The 15,498-nt window shown below is 39.5% G+C and overlaps 1 protein-coding gene across 1 annotated transcript; it reads left to right on the top strand.

Moving 5' to 3' along the window:
* The first annotated feature begins 5,857 nt into the window (after window positions 1–5,857).
* vax1 (ventral anterior homeobox 1) lies at window positions 5,858–15,497 on the top strand. The gene is made up of 3 exons (XM_041866937.2): window positions 5,858–6,801; window positions 9,289–9,476; window positions 13,048–15,497. Exons 1-3 carry the CDS (start codon window positions 6,585–6,587, stop codon window positions 13,582–13,584), a joined length of 942 nt encoding a protein of 313 aa, XP_041722871.1. The 5' UTR covers window positions 5,858–6,584; the 3' UTR covers window positions 13,585–15,497.
* The last annotated feature ends 1 nt before the right edge of the window (window position 15,498 follows it).

The following is a 15,498-nucleotide window of genomic DNA, read 5'->3' on the forward strand; positions in this document are numbered from 1 at the left end:
GGCTTTGACTAGGCCATTCCAAGACATTTAAATGTTCCCACTCAAGTGTTGCTTTAGCAGTATGCTTAGGGTCATTGTCCTGCTGGAAGGTGAACCTCCGTCCCAGTCTCAAATCTCTGGAAGACTTAAACAGGTTTCCCTCAAGAATTTCCCTGTATTTAGCAGCATCCATCATTCCTTCAATTCTGACCAGTTTCCCAGTCCCTGCCGATGAAAAACATCCCCACAGCATGATGCTGCCACCACCATGCTTCACTGTGGGGATGATGTTCTCGGGGTGATGAGAAGTGTTGGGTTTGCGCCAGACATAGCGTTTTCCTTGATGACCAAAAAGCTCAATTTTAGTCTAATCTGACCAGAGTACCTTCTTCCATATGTTTGGGGAGTCCCCCACATGCCTTTTGGCGAACACCAAACGTGTTTGCTTATTTTTTTCTTAAAGCAATGGCTTTTTTCTGGCCACTCTTCCGTAAAGCCCAGCTCTGTGGAGTGTACGGCTTAAAGTGGTCCTATGGACAGATACTCCAATCTCCGCTGTGGAGCTTTTTTGTCTCTCTCTTTTTTGTCTCTCTGATTAATTCCCTCCTTGCCTGGTCTGTGAGTTTTGGTGGGCAGGTTTGTTGTGGTGCCATATTCTTTCAATTTTTTAATAATGGATTTAATGGTGCTCCGTGGGATGTTCAAAGTTTTGGATATATTTGTATAACCCAACCCTGATCTGTACTTCTCCACAACTTTGTCCCTGACCTGTTTGGAGAGCTCCTTGGTCTTCATGGTGCCGCTTGCTTGGTGGTGCCGCTTGCTTGGTGGTGCCGCTTGCTTAGTGGTGTTGCAGACTGGGGCCTTTCAGAACAGGTGTATATATACTGAGATCATGTAACAGATCATGTGACACTTAGATTGCACACAGGTGGACTTTATTTAACTAATTATGTGACTTCTGAATGTAATTGGTTGCACCAGATCTTATTTAGGGACTTCATAGCATAGGAGGTGAATACATAGGAGGTGAATACACCACTTTTCCGTTATTCATTTTTTAGATTTTCTTTTCATTACACTTCACCAATTTGGACTATTTTGTGTATGTCCATTACATGAAATGCAAACAAAAATCAATTTAAATTAGGAAAAACGCCAAGGGGGATGGATACTTTTGCAAGGCACTGTACCTAGGTTGAATTCTGTAGTAAGAAGCTTATTCTGTTTGGAAAAAAACTGTCTTTACTACTGTACAGGACATAATCATGCTAATTGCAAACGTAAAACTCTTTAAATACATGCATTTACCTTGAATTACCACATTTGTTATAACTTGCCAATTTCTATCCCCTGGTAGCAAGTTATCTTCTATTAGAGGCTTTGTTAGTGAGTGCCAAGTGACATTACCCACAGAAAACACTGGGAAGCTTGGTAATTAGGCATTAATGACCTACAACAAGAGAGTTCTCAGGTTCTCTCTGTTGACTGAACAGGTTCTCAGGTTCTCTCTGTGGACTGAGCAGGTTCTTCACTAATGCCAGGAGTGCTATTAGGCAGCGTAAAGGAATTAGGATAGAAATACAGGTGGATGTTATTGTCTGGTCTGTGTCAACACTTACTGTTTCATATTTTAGATAGCTACAAATTTAAAACCACATCATCATGCCACACCATTGAACCAATTTGTATTTTACGTGCAGGCCTATTTGATTTCCGGGCGCCTGTTTGTAAAGCACATTGATTTCTATCCAGGCATTAAATGTGTTTAGAGCAAACCTCTGCCTTGATTGATGGAAGGATATTGAAATGTCCTCTCTCTGTTTCCCAATCCATTACACTATACACACACAATCACACTGAAGGAGCAAGGCTCTGATACTGAACGTTCCCACCAATCATGCTGGCTGTGATCATGATGAATGTTTTATGGCATTACTAGAACTGGTGGTGGTAGTCACCCTGCTTGCACTTGGCCTTTTCTGTAAACAGTCGTTAGCCCACCCATGATGACCAAATTTATAGGTAAGAGCTTCCAGTGGGGGACTGCTGCTGTTAGGTGTTCTGAAAGAGGTTTTGAATGGAGCTACAGATGCATGTTATATGATAGGATAGTGGTAGGTGGGATACTGGTGATGCAGAATGGGGGGGAAATGAGGGGTAGTTTCCTTACCATCTGCCATAGAGCTATACATACGTGAATAATGTGTACCACAATGTACTTCTCTTAAAATAACCAAATTCAACCCACACAACTTTGACAATCTTATAACCAATTGCTTCTTATATGCAGAATAAGTAATTGTAAGTCTACAAACGCTTCTCTCCCTTTGTTTTTTCCCCACCATAAATGGTTGATTCTTTTATCTGTGATTCTTATAAGCGGAAACCACTGTATTTGTAGGAGGATAATGCTAAAGGATAGTGCTATCTCTGTTGCAAAATGTTACTGTTACTCAGACTGTTATGTCTCATGCCCATTATTGGGAGTGATGTAACCTTCTTTTTTGGATAGAGTGGAAAATCTAACTAAATCTGCAGCGCCATGGGGTGCAGCCTTTAAGTGTATTCATTTTGCCTTTGCCATCTGATCCGAGGGCACACTGCTCTGCCAGGACTGATACTGGGGAGGGCCATGCCCATTTAGTACCCACAGCACAACCAGTGGCTTCCACTTCATATTGTGCCCAACCAGTCGCACTTTGACCAGTATTAGCGCAGTCGCTGGTTCTGGTAACACTTTACATTAACTTGCTATTATACCTGTGTAATAACCATGTTAGTAACAGCTATTTAGTTATTGAAATCTGATTGCATAGTAATGGAGTTCAAATAAAAATTTATTTGTCACATGCCACGAATACAACCTGTGTAGACTTAACTGCAAAATGCTTGCTTACAAGCCCTTCCCAACGAATACAAAAATAATAATACAAAGAAAATTAATAACACAATAAAATAAAATACACAAGAATGGAGCTATATACAGGGAGTACCAGTACCAGATCAATGTGTAGGGGTATGAGGTATTTGAGGTAGATATGTTCATGAAGGCAGGGTAAAGTGACTAGGCATCAGGATAGATAATAATAAGAGTCAAATAAAGAAAAGAGTAGCAGCAGCAAATGATGAGTGTAAAAGTGTGTGTGTATATGTGTGTTTGTGTTGTGTTGGTATGTGTGTCTGTGTATGTGTGTTTGTGAATGTGTGTGAGAGTGCAGTGTGTGTATTGTATATAGTGTGTATATATAGTCTTGTGAGTGTGCATAGTGTCAGTGCAAGATAGGGTCAGTGCAGATAGTCCAGATAACCATTATTTAACTATTTAGCCGTCTGATGGTTATTTAGCAGTCTTATGGCTTGGGGGTAGAAGCCTGTTGGTCACGAGAGCCAATGCTCTGGTATCGTTTGCTGGACGGTAGCAGAGTGAACAGTCTATGGCTTGGGTGGCTGGAGTCTTTGTAAATTATTCGGGCCTTCCTCTGACACGGCCTGATATAGAGGTCCTGGATGGCAGGGAGCTCGGCCCCAGTGATGTACTGGTCTGCCCGCTTTGTGGTCGAGGGTGGTGCATTTGCCATACCAAGCGGTGATGCAGCCAGTCAAGATGCTCTCGATGGTGCAGCTGTAGAACCTTTTGAGGATCTGAGGGGCCATGCCAAATCTTTTCAGCCTCCTGAGGGGAAAGAGGCGCTGTTGTGCCCTCTTTATGACTGTGTGTGTGGACCATGTTAAGTCCTTAGTGATGTGGACGCCAAGGAACTTGAAGCTCTCGACCCGCTCCACTACAGCCCCATTGATGTGGATGGAGGCGGGCTCTCCCCTGTTTCTCCTGTAGTCCACGATCAGCTCCTTGGTCTTACTGACGTTGAGAGAGAGGTTGTTGTCATGGCAACACACTGCCAAGTCTCTGACCTCCTCCTTGTAGGCTGTCTCATCACCGTCTGTGATCTACCACCATTGTGTCATCAGCAAACTTGATGATGTGGTTGGAGTCGTGCGTGGCCAAGTAGTCGTGGGTGAACAGGGAGTACAGGAGGAGACTAAGCACACACCCTTGAGGGGCCCCGTGTTGAGGGTCAGCATGGCGGAGGTGTTGTTGCCTACACTCACCACCTGGGGCCACCCCGTCAGGAAGTCCAGGATCCAGTTACAGAGGGAGGTGTTCAGTCCCAGGGTCCCCAGTGTTGAACGCTGAGCTGTAGTCTATGAACAGCATTCTCACGTAGTTATTTCCCCTCTTGTCCAGGTGGGAGAGAGCAGTGTGAAGTGCAATTGAGATTGCGTCATCTGTGGATCTGTTGGGGCGGTATGTCAATTGGAGTGGGACCAGGGTTTCTGTATCTTGACTGCTCCTTATTTCACTAACAAAGAACGCTCAAACCCATAACCATTACAAAGTGATTACTAATTCACCATGTAACCGCATGTTAATACAATGTTGTTACTATAGTAACAACATTACACAGGTAGAGAGCTACTGTTACTGTTTTACTACCTTGTTTGATGTATGCAAGGCTTTCAAGTGAGCTCATAATAAAAAATGAGAAACACAACAAACACATTGTGATAAAAACATTGGAATGAAATTAAACTAGCTGTGAAGCCTGTGAAAAGACATGCAAGTAGCTAAGGCAAAAAAATATAACATTTCATTTCCTAACAAAGCCCACCCATTGATTTTTGAATACTCCAAATGTTGAATGTGCATACTATTTTCCGGCCTTTTACATGGATTTTGCATTTTAACATTATATTCATACTATTCTGCAGTACTGTCTTTGCAATATTGCTGTAGAACTGGTCATTGAGGACCGGATTTTTCAAGATGAGCCATTGTTTGGAACCCGAGAGGCCACAGTACTGCGTGCACAAGCTGTTTCCCAGGCTGAAGCTCAGCAACACAGCTTGAGAAGCAGAAGTCCCCTTCAGTCGCTCTCTTTTTATCCCCCTTTTACCTTTATTTAACAATCGCTCCTTCTCCACTCCAACAGCCACCCCCAAACACTCAGTGAATAAAGTTAGTGCAACATGCGGCCCTTAAACCCACCCCAAGACTGCTGCCTGGCAGCCACACTCACAGAATTGTTTGTTAATAGTCCAATTAGATAATTGCCATCTTTCACTCCTTTTCCTCTCTGTTTCCCATAAAGGAATGAATGGTGTTCAGGGAGGGGGGCAGCTTGAAGAGGGCTTCTGGCCCCACAAGGTGACGAGAAGGGCCGGAGAATGTTCCTTGCACAAGGCCATTGGTTTGAATTGAATCATTGTAGCCTAATCAATGGTCTTATTGGATTACTGGCAACTGCTGTTCCCTGAGATATTGTCGCTCTGACAATGAAAATAGCTAAAAGTTGGTGGGTGGGTAGTGGGGTGGAAGGAGAGTGCTGGAGAGGGGGGCCGTTCCAGGGGTGTGAGTGTAGGCACTAATGACAAGTTTTGTCCCACTTTTTGTGTTTTTCAGATTGTGCAGGTTAAGATTATATGTGGTGCATATATTTGAATGGTGGGGACGCGGCTTTAATGACTAGGACCTTTGGGTTACTTTTCGTGCTGTTGTTTGTCGTGCTGAGTGACTTTAACACAGTTCCTGTTAAGCAGAGCTGGGTGGCTTTTGTGAATCAGCTGTCGTGGCCAGTACAAATTCCAATTGGGGTGGATTCACTTTTTTCTGTATCCTCTGTCTCTCCGCCTCTCATTTATTCTCTCTCTCGCTCTCTCTCTCGCTCTCTCTCTCGCTCTCTCTCTCTCTCTCTCTCTCTCTCTCTCTCTCTCTCTCTCTCTCTCTCTCTCTCTCCCCTCTCTCTCTCTCTCTCTCTCTCTCTCTCTCTCTCTCTCTCTCTCTCTCTATCCGTCTCTCACTCCCACTCGCCTGGGATAGCACTATAGTGGTGAGAGCTGTATGTTGCAGAGGGACGATCATTGGCGAAAGACACAGTAAATGCGATTAAAGTTAGCCATCGTGGCCAGACAACCAACTCTGGAGAAACATTGAAAATGGCTGGCCATGTTTCAGGGATCGAAGAATGAAGTGCCTGGGAACTTTTCTGGAAGTGTCGTACCGCTGTGATTGTGTCTGTGTGCTCAGGAAGGCTTTTTTGCAAAGTGAGACCAATAATTTCTCTTGATTCCCTTGCTGAGAGCTGGCTGACAGAGAGGGACGGAGCGAGCGAACCCCTCCATTAGGACCTGATATATTTCCCAAACAATTTAGTGTATTCATGAGGCTACGCAAATGTGGAGGCAGCAAAATTACCGTAATCAATTGAAACAGTGAGCGTGTGTCGTTCCATGGCTCTGATTATTTGGAGATCATCTATCAGCCTGATGTGTATGTAACAAGGCGAGTGGGCATTAAATCGCTGTTGAGTTTCAGTGATAAGTCCATGATCATTGGGCAAGTGAGTTGGACAACGATAATAGGGCACCTTGGCGGGTGAGGCAAGTGTTTCCCGAACATTAGGTAGCTGACTGTGGTCTAAAAGGTGCTGTTTTAAAACAAAGTCACACTGTTGAGACAACACAACGTGCAATACTCTCTGAAATCGCTTTTTTTCACCTGACAAAGGAAAAAAATAAAGAAACATTGAAGAGGATAAGTTAGTATGGAGGTCAGATACAACCAAGAGACAGATCCAGGGATGAGGCTGAAGAACGGCATAAAGGATGGGAAAGATAGCAAGGATTCCCAGGGAAACCTTTCCAAAACCTTCCTAAAGGATCAGCAGGAGTCCTTCTCGCCATCTGGGACGGTGGAAAGCTGTGAGAAGAACCGGGGGAGCACGGGCGACCCGGACTACTGCCGGAGAATACTTGTCCGAGGTGAGAGGATTTCCACTCATATTTACTCCTGTTGCAGTGTATGGGCTCTATTTACTCATTGCTTTAGTTTATATGTATCCACAGTATGAAATAAGATCATTTGCTATGTGAGATATGCTGAATTGCCAGACTGATGTTTTGGATATGGGATTCCAGTATAGGCTTTGTGTAGACTCAAGAAGCGTAGAAATAGCTTTTGGTTTCATAGACATACTGCTACATTGTTCCCAACCAAATTCTCTGTTTTTATACTGTATGTACAATATGTTTGAGGTATTGGGATCGATACAATTTTTCAACCGTTAGAATCGTTATACTTATTCATTCGACTTTATTTATTTGACACCAAGCAGCAAATTTCCCCCTACCGCTATTTGGTTTATGTTGTTGTTTTTATCTCTCTTTCATTTTCAGAAAAATAACAGGAAATTAGGCACCATCAGTTAACAATGCACTATAGTCCCGTTTGTAGCTTCCGGGGCATTCTTGGGTGAGAGTACAACATTATGCCAAAGAAGAAGAAAATAGAAAAACACACACCCCCACTCACTCTTATCTGTCTCATGGTAGTTTTAGTCATTGTAAAAGTATTTTTGGCTTTATCCTTAAACCATTTTGAATTCAAAGTAAATACAAACATACATTTTTTTTTGCACTTTTGTAAAAAATAACTATGTGCATATTTTTATGAATTTTCTTCTTTATGTTACATTTTACATTTACATTTTAGTCATTTAGCAGACGCTCTTATCCAGAGCGACTTACAGTTAGTGAGTGCATACATTTTTCATACCGGCCCCCCGTGGGATTCGAACCCACAACACAACCCTGGCGTTGCAAGCGCCATGCTCTACCAACTGGCCTTACTCCTGTGACATACTCCTTCTATCAAAATGGTTTGCATTCACCAACAATTGGGTTTCTTCTGAAATTGAATTATACAGCACACTTATAGAATCATAGAGCACATTTATTTAAGATATTAAGTACATTTGGTTTGAAAATTAAGGATGAATTTCATGCTACTATATATAATCTATCTCCATTAAAATGCTATTTTATTTGAAAGCAATATTCACACAAGTTTCAAATCATAAGATACACAGGTTTTCACTATCTTATCTTATTCTGATACAGATGATGAATAAGTAATACTAATGGAGGTCAAATGCACTTGCTTACATCATCTTGTTCTAAATAATATAAGGTATTTCATATGTAGTTAATACAAAGACATTAGTTAATTGTTATGTTGTTTTAGTACACTTTCTGAGTGTCATCTGGCCTCAGGGGTAAATTGTAACAGAATAAGCGCACATCATTTATTTAATCTGTTTAACACAGTTGGTCAAACATGGAGACTGTTTGAAAACATGAATATATCCTTGCTAATAGGTATGGAAATAATTTAGCAACTAAATGAAAACTAAATTCAAACAAATGTTTATACTTTCAGGTTATCTTTTGCTGCTTTTAGATGATGAGAGAAATAATCATAATTTAAAAAGTAATAATACATTTTAGTTCATTGAGTAAATTCTTAAGAAATAACCTTTTTCTATTATCTTTTCTATTTTCTCTCTTTTTTATTAAGTCATTAAATGCTCATACAGTTATGGAATAAATATCAAGTTATCTAAAGGTATATCCTTTAATTATTTTTTCGTTTACATTACAAAAGTACAACTTTTTAATTACACATTACATTTTGATTGTAGAAAACTATAGGGGGGAAAACTATTTTGAGGTTAGTTTACTCAATTTAGGAGAGAGTACTGATTGAGATGATAAAATATGATCATTTAGACTAGCGTATTGATGCAATTAAATGGGTTGACCAAAGGAAATGATCACAATAATAAATAAAAAAGTATCATTGTATTTTGTAGATGTTTTATACTTTTGATCAACTTTCTTCTAATTAAAGACTGTTTTTTTTGACTGGTTTTAATGTGGTTGAGGTTATCCCCTAGTACATTTGGAAAGTACACTAGTTGGTTGGGAAAATGTCAGTGTATTAATTTAAGTAATGCATATTACTGTGGTTGATATTGTGCATTTTATGCATTCATATAAATAATGTACCATATTCATGTGCATACCTGGATGGTTAATTTTTCAATTTTGCATACATTCTTGGTTATCTGAAAACATTGTATTGTATTGTGTGATGTAATTGAATAGAAATCCTCAGTTTTATTACCCTAAATGATGTATTTTATTATGTATTTAATGTATTTTACTTCGAAAATACAGTAAAATCATCATAGATATCTTCATATAGCTTTATGCTATGCACTGCAACAAGACCTAAATCTTTCATTGACGGTAATCATTCATTTCATGGACAACAGAAGGCCTACACATATTACTAAAAATTATGAATGGTCATTCTAATGTTGTGATAATGATGAGCCAAAAGTATTTCTAAATTTGAATATAGTTATCATTGACAAATCTTCAATGGTCACTTGTTCTTTTTTGTAGATGCCAAAGGGTCTATCCGAGAGATCATTCTGCCAAAGGGACTGGATTTGGACCGTCCCAAACGAACCCGGACCTCTTTCACTGCAGAGCAACTCTATCGTCTGGAGATGGAGTTCCAGAGGTGCCAGTATGTGGTTGGGAGGGAACGGACAGAACTGGCCCGCCAGCTAAATCTATCTGAAACGCAGGTAATTCAAGCAATACAATACATGTACCTATTTCACTCTGGCCATCAGTAAATAAATACCAAATCCACATTCTGTGTTATCATAGATATGTTATGGGTCATTCCACAAATAGAGTGCCTTTTGGGTAGTGTAATTTGGTCCAAAATAACTATTTTTTTCACCTAATTTTTACATTCTGTCAAAAGAGCACATGCTCAACTTCATCAAAAATATGTTTTCCCATCTCAAGACGTTAAGTAAAATAAAAAAGACTATAAAAGTGGAAATTAAAGTAATAGGGCTGACCGTAACAGGGTTGACCGTAACAAAGTTGACAATTTCATCTTAAATCAGCCATAACTCCACCTGTGACAGGGGAAATTGAAGCTTGTTGTGTGCAACAGGGAGGGGCAATTGAATGCATGCTTTACAAAAAATTTTAGCTAGCCTGTCTATCTTGTGTAACAGGCGTAACATGTTATGCTCGATGCACTCAGTTTTCTACCACAAAACACCAGCAAATGGCCAAAAGGAGTAGAACCAGTTCACCTGCTTTTACACTATGATTTGACTATTAGATGTTCAATGTTTATTTTGTTAATCACTAAATCACAATAAATAAATAATAATCTTCAGAAATTACTTTGTCAAAGCAACAAAAGAACAAGGGCTTTACAATGATGGTGAAAACTTGGTGAAATCTTGGGATTAAGTGGGTTACAATCTTCCTAGAAGTCGGACAAACATGAAAACACTACTATTGGAATATTTAACATAGTTTAGTTTAGTTAGAGCATAGATGTATTTGATCTAACTGTTACATTTAGTGGTTTATCAAAATGTACACAGATAATGTCACAAGGACATAAAAGGCACTCTATTCGTGGAACGACCCTTATGTATTTCAAAATCTTATCTCAAATGTGAAAAATAGTGTGTATGATTACACACATTTATGTAACTTACACAATGCTTTCTACGTTGTCATCATGCTTATGTAAGCATATCCCATTCCAATACAATCTATTACAGTTTTACTATAACCCTGACATTTTTTATTTAGCGTACTGATTAGTTAATAAAAAAATATTTTTGGAAGATAATTTAGAAAAAGGCAGACTGCTTCACTGATCATATAGCTCAAGCAATAGTACTGTTGAGTTATGATCATATACAAAACTAAAATCAAATCAAATCTCTTTCATTGTATTTAGCCTAGTGAACTATGCATCTCGTTTCACTGCTATCCCAACGAATTCTATAACCTTGTTAGCCTAAATTGTTGCATTAAGGAGGCTCATTTTCAGTGCAGAAAAAGTATGTTTCTAGTCCACAGGTCTTAGCTATGGGGTCAGGGAAAGGTCACACTGCGCCCACTGTGGGTGAACTGTATTTGCTCTTGTCTGCTCGTTCTCGACAAGAGATACCAAGCTTAGTCACCCTTCAATGTATAATTTTCACTTCAGGGAAATCTTGCTCTCTGCTTCAGAGCTTAGTCCAAAATATTTGGAGCACAATTTTATTTATTTATCTTGCAAGCTGGCTAATGGCATAGTCAGCCACATTTACCTTATATGTTTATTACGTACGTCATGAATGTTTCAGTGGGCCTAAACAACCTTGACCTTGGACAGAGGTCATACTGCAGCATTAGACACGTGTTTCAATTATAAATGTTTTCCTGACCAATACATTTGGACTAATACATTTGATGCTTTTATTTTGTATTCAGCTACAGTATTCATGTAGTTTACCATGTCAGCACACAATTAATTCAGAATTCTTTGGTGGTTTTTAGAATAGAATAATAGTGCTTTAGACACACAGCCCTTAGGTCCCCATTCATAGGGAGGACAATAGGCTTGAATGTCTTAATGTATTTTCACATGCAGCATTAAATGTTGCACGCAGCCATGCTCCTTGATTGCATTAAATCTTCAAATGTCTCCTTCATGCGTTGATGAAGTGGTCTCTAATGATGGCATCATGAAATTAACATTTTGTTCCAATGCACTCTTGGGGTGTTACATTAAGAAACGACAGCCATTTGCTGAAGTGTGCACACCTAATCATCTTTGTTTGGGTTGCTGGCTTCAGAGCCCCTCGTTAGACCTTGTTGAAAATGTATCCTCTCAGATAAAATATGTTCTCCAATAATTTAGGATATTCTTATAACATGAGGGAATATGGTAATCATAATGTAATTCCTTACTTCCGGAGTGTAAAATAGATTTGCGATTGACCCACTAACCTTGGGAATTTACTGAGTTGTTTATCTACAACAACTACATGGAGGAAAACATGCTATTCAGATGTGATTGAAGTAGCTGCAGTTTGAGGTACTGTAGCTGGAGGCTCATTGATTGAGACACATTCACTCTAATTATGGTCCGTATGAAAGCAATCGGGTTTAATTGCCACAGACTTGATAGAGGTGGGGAAATACATGAAGAAAACTGAAGAAAAAAATACAAACTCCTATTATCCTTTTTGGAAAAGGAATATGTAAAATAGAAATATATAAAATGCAAATGGGAAAAGAGAGGTCTATTTTCATTGTTGAATGACTATCAAACATGTGGAATGCAACATGTGGAATGCAAATGCAGTTACATTACCTCTTCAGCGTGAAAATGGCCTTTCACAAACACGTTTTTTCTTTATCCACATGAATAGGAATACAATAGCCATGTTTATCTGTATGCGCACTTTACTTTGTTATACTCCTGTCCTTGTTACAGTATACTTCAGACACACACACATACATACAGTATATACTCATTACTATCTGACCCTGCTTTTGTTACTTTCATGTCTTTGAGTTCATTAATTATTTTGAATTTTCATAAGATGAAAAAATGTCATGGAAATACATTTTATTCATTTCTAGCTACATTATCACTAGGAGAAAAATATGTTATAAAGTCATTCATGCCTCCTCTTACGGAAAGTGTTGTTCAAGTTTAGACCACAAACACAGTACTGTATAGTATATGTGTGACTCTGATAACATCCATTAATGTGACGTTGATACGTAAATATTTATATGGCATTAGGTTGTGATTTCATCCGTATTTCTGTAAATTAGCTACTAAATCTATCAAGGCCCCCTGGTCCAAGTCCCTGATCGTGCTACCAATGTTATTACTATCACAATTCAATTCATGTGGACATCAAAGTGTGACCTATGTGGTCCTCTGTAGCTCAGCTGGTAGAGCACGGCGCTTGTAACGCCAAGGTAGTGGGTTCGATCCCCGGGACCACCCATACACAAAAAAAAAAAAAAAAAATGTATGCACGCATGACTGTAAGTCGCTTTGGATAAAAGCGTCTGCTAAATGGCATATTATTATTATTATTATTATTACCTATACTGAGACCACAAGGGAATTCATAATTATTCACAACAATCCAAATTATTCAGTCATTTTCTACAAACATTGGTGTTGCAATAAATGCCTACAGATATTAGAAAATAGTACATATTAACCAAAGTATATTAATTTGGCTTTTGCAAATAGACCCTGTTGCTGAAGGTCTCTATTGCTTATTTTCTGGCTGATTTTGGAGCGGTTTTCTGTCCTCCCTCAAGGTTAAAGTTTGGTTCCAGAACCGACGCACAAAGCAGAAGAAGGACCAGGGCAAAGATTCAGAGCTGCGCTCGGTGGTGTCGGAGACGGCGGCCACCTGCAGTGTATTGAGACTCCTGGAGCAGGGCCGGCTCCTCACGCCGCCAGGCCTGCCGGGGCTCCTGCAGCACTGTGGCAACGGCACCCTGGGTGCCGCCATGCGAGGGCCCTCCATGGGCATGGCCAGCAACGGAAGCAGCAGCAGCAGTGGTGCCAGCTCAGGGACGGCTGGCGGCAGTCCCCCTCTGCCCATGGTGACGAGCTCAGGGACGGTGGCGGGTCTCCAGAGCTCCCAGTCAGCTCACGGCCTGTTCAGCTTTCCCATGCCCTCTCTGCTTGGCAGCGTGGCCACCCGCATGTCCTCCAACCCGCTCTCCATGGCCGGCTCCCTGGCCGGGAACCTGCAGGAACTGTCTGCCCGCTATCTGAGCTCTTCTGCTTTTGAACCTTACTCACGGACCAATGGAAAGGAGAGTGTGGACAAAAACGTTTTGGAATGATGTTTTTCAAAGGATTTTGATTCGTTTCGCTGTTCTCCTTGCTTTTTATTGTCTTTGTTTTGTTTGTTTGTTTCACCCTCTTCTGTCATGTTTGTGTTGTGGTTGTTGTTCATGTAAATCCAACTGAACATCTGATGCCTCTCAGAGGGAGGAAAACAAAGATATACACATGTACACATTTTCATTCTTACTTATGCACTAAATTAACATGTTATCTCCAAGTTCTGAATTTCAATACATATTATCAGAGGAACAAATATCCATAAGATTACCAAGGGGCAGCATTTTATTTTTTTTGCCACATTTTCTCACATTTATTTATCTGCAATAGTAATCACAAAGAAAACACATAAAACGAGTCTGTTTATGTTTGGGTAACACATCACAAATGTTTAGCTACTGGAGGTAATTGACACATTACACACAAAGTTTTTGAGTGGTTGGCCAAGGGTGTAACATGATGGTACCTTTTTGATTTTGTGTTTTATTATTTGCTTGTTTTGGGTAGACTTGTGTCACAGTGTGTAGACTTAGAGTTATCAAGCACTACAGCTTGTGCAATTCAGGTGACAGACTGTCAGTTTAGGACGGCATGGTGAACTTGGAGTTAATTCGGCCCTTTGTCAAATATGACATTTCCGTTTACGGAAATATCGCAGGTCTCTTTTTCCATTTGCAGATACTCATGAGGAACACAGGTATTTAACATACAAATTCCATTTACATATGCAGTTTTGCAATATTAAGCTACAATAACAGTCTTTTATACCAGTTTGTATTTGTTTTTATTTTTGGCCCAAAACAAACTAAAGAAAAATGTTGTCATACAGTATGATAGTTAAATGGTTCTGTGTTAGTTGTTTTCTAAATGGTTTTGTGAGGGTTTTCCCAATATGATTTTTAACACAGTCTAAATGTGTGACTTTCATGTCTTAAAGATGCAGTATTCCACTTTTTCGTCTGTGATTTTAATAATATTAGAGTGGTAGTCCAGATTTCCATGTACAGAGAAGACTTGGAGAAAAGCTTGGAAATGTGGGGTAGGGCAAAGAAAGTTCTGGGAAAGCTTTTGAACTTCAGAAAGCTGCTTGCATAGTTGGATATACAGAATTTAGCTTGATGCAACATGATTGAAAACGATGCAGAAGGTTTTGCAATCTTTAAGACAATGACTTTTCTCGTGTGAAATGTTTTAAGATCAGTCACCATTGCGGAAGGTTTAGAGGGAAATTAGCATGAGGTGACTGAGTAAAATTACTGTAGTATAAAAGAAAAGAAAAAAATGAGAATTGTACCTAAAATTGTTATTTTATTGTAAATTATTCACGTCTGTAATTAATAGATGATTAGTATATCTGCAAAATAATGAATGAATGAATGTAAAAGAGGGGGGTGATAAATCAATCAAAGCTCCTTGATGCTGTTGTTGTGGAATATCTTGAACTTTGTGAAATGTGTGGTATGAGTGTGGATACATATTATATATATATATGGCTACCAAAAAAGCCAAGTGTGTTTGTTTTTTCAATTTCCTTCATGGATTCGTCTTGATGACAATCCAGTTATGATAAAAAGGCCATGTTGTACCTTCATTGACAATGGGTTTGAATAGCAGTTTATTTCACATTTTTTGGGTATTCAAATGAGGTCTTATGCCCTATGAAGAGACCTTCTTCTGTATTATTTTTGGTTGCAATGCTACTTATTGTAGCCTATTCAGTGTCTAGTGAAGCACTATAAAGGAAATGCTGACACAAGGGTAAGGAAAATTGAGTTCTTGAATTAGTCCCCCTAAGCTGGTAACCAGGATTGTGTTCAATAGTAGCATACGTGTTTTGGGGGAGTGTTTTTGTTTGCTACCTTAACCCTAACCATAACCACTGCCTCATGGGTAAATATACAGTACAGTGAGCT

This window comes from Coregonus clupeaformis, chromosome 37 (assembly GCF_020615455.1).
Source record: "Coregonus clupeaformis isolate EN_2021a chromosome 37, ASM2061545v1, whole genome shotgun sequence".
In the NCBI taxonomy this organism is placed as follows: domain Eukaryota; kingdom Metazoa; phylum Chordata; class Actinopteri; order Salmoniformes; family Salmonidae; genus Coregonus; species Coregonus clupeaformis.

What these genes read in the sequence shown, in the direction of transcription:
- vax1 (XM_041866937.2), top strand. Translation starts at nt 6,585, where the DNA reads ATGGAGGTCAGATACAACCAAGAGACAGATCCAGGGATGAGGCTGAAG. An exon ending in CCGGAGAATACTTGTCCGAG is followed by an intron (nt 6,802 to 9,288) that starts GTGAGAGGATTT and finishes TCTTTTTTGTAG; the next exon opens with ATGCCAAAGGGTCTATCCGA. An exon ending in TAAATCTATCTGAAACGCAG is followed by an intron (nt 9,477 to 13,047) that starts GTAATTCAAGCA and finishes TCCTCCCTCAAG; the next exon opens with GTTAAAGTTTGGTTCCAGAA.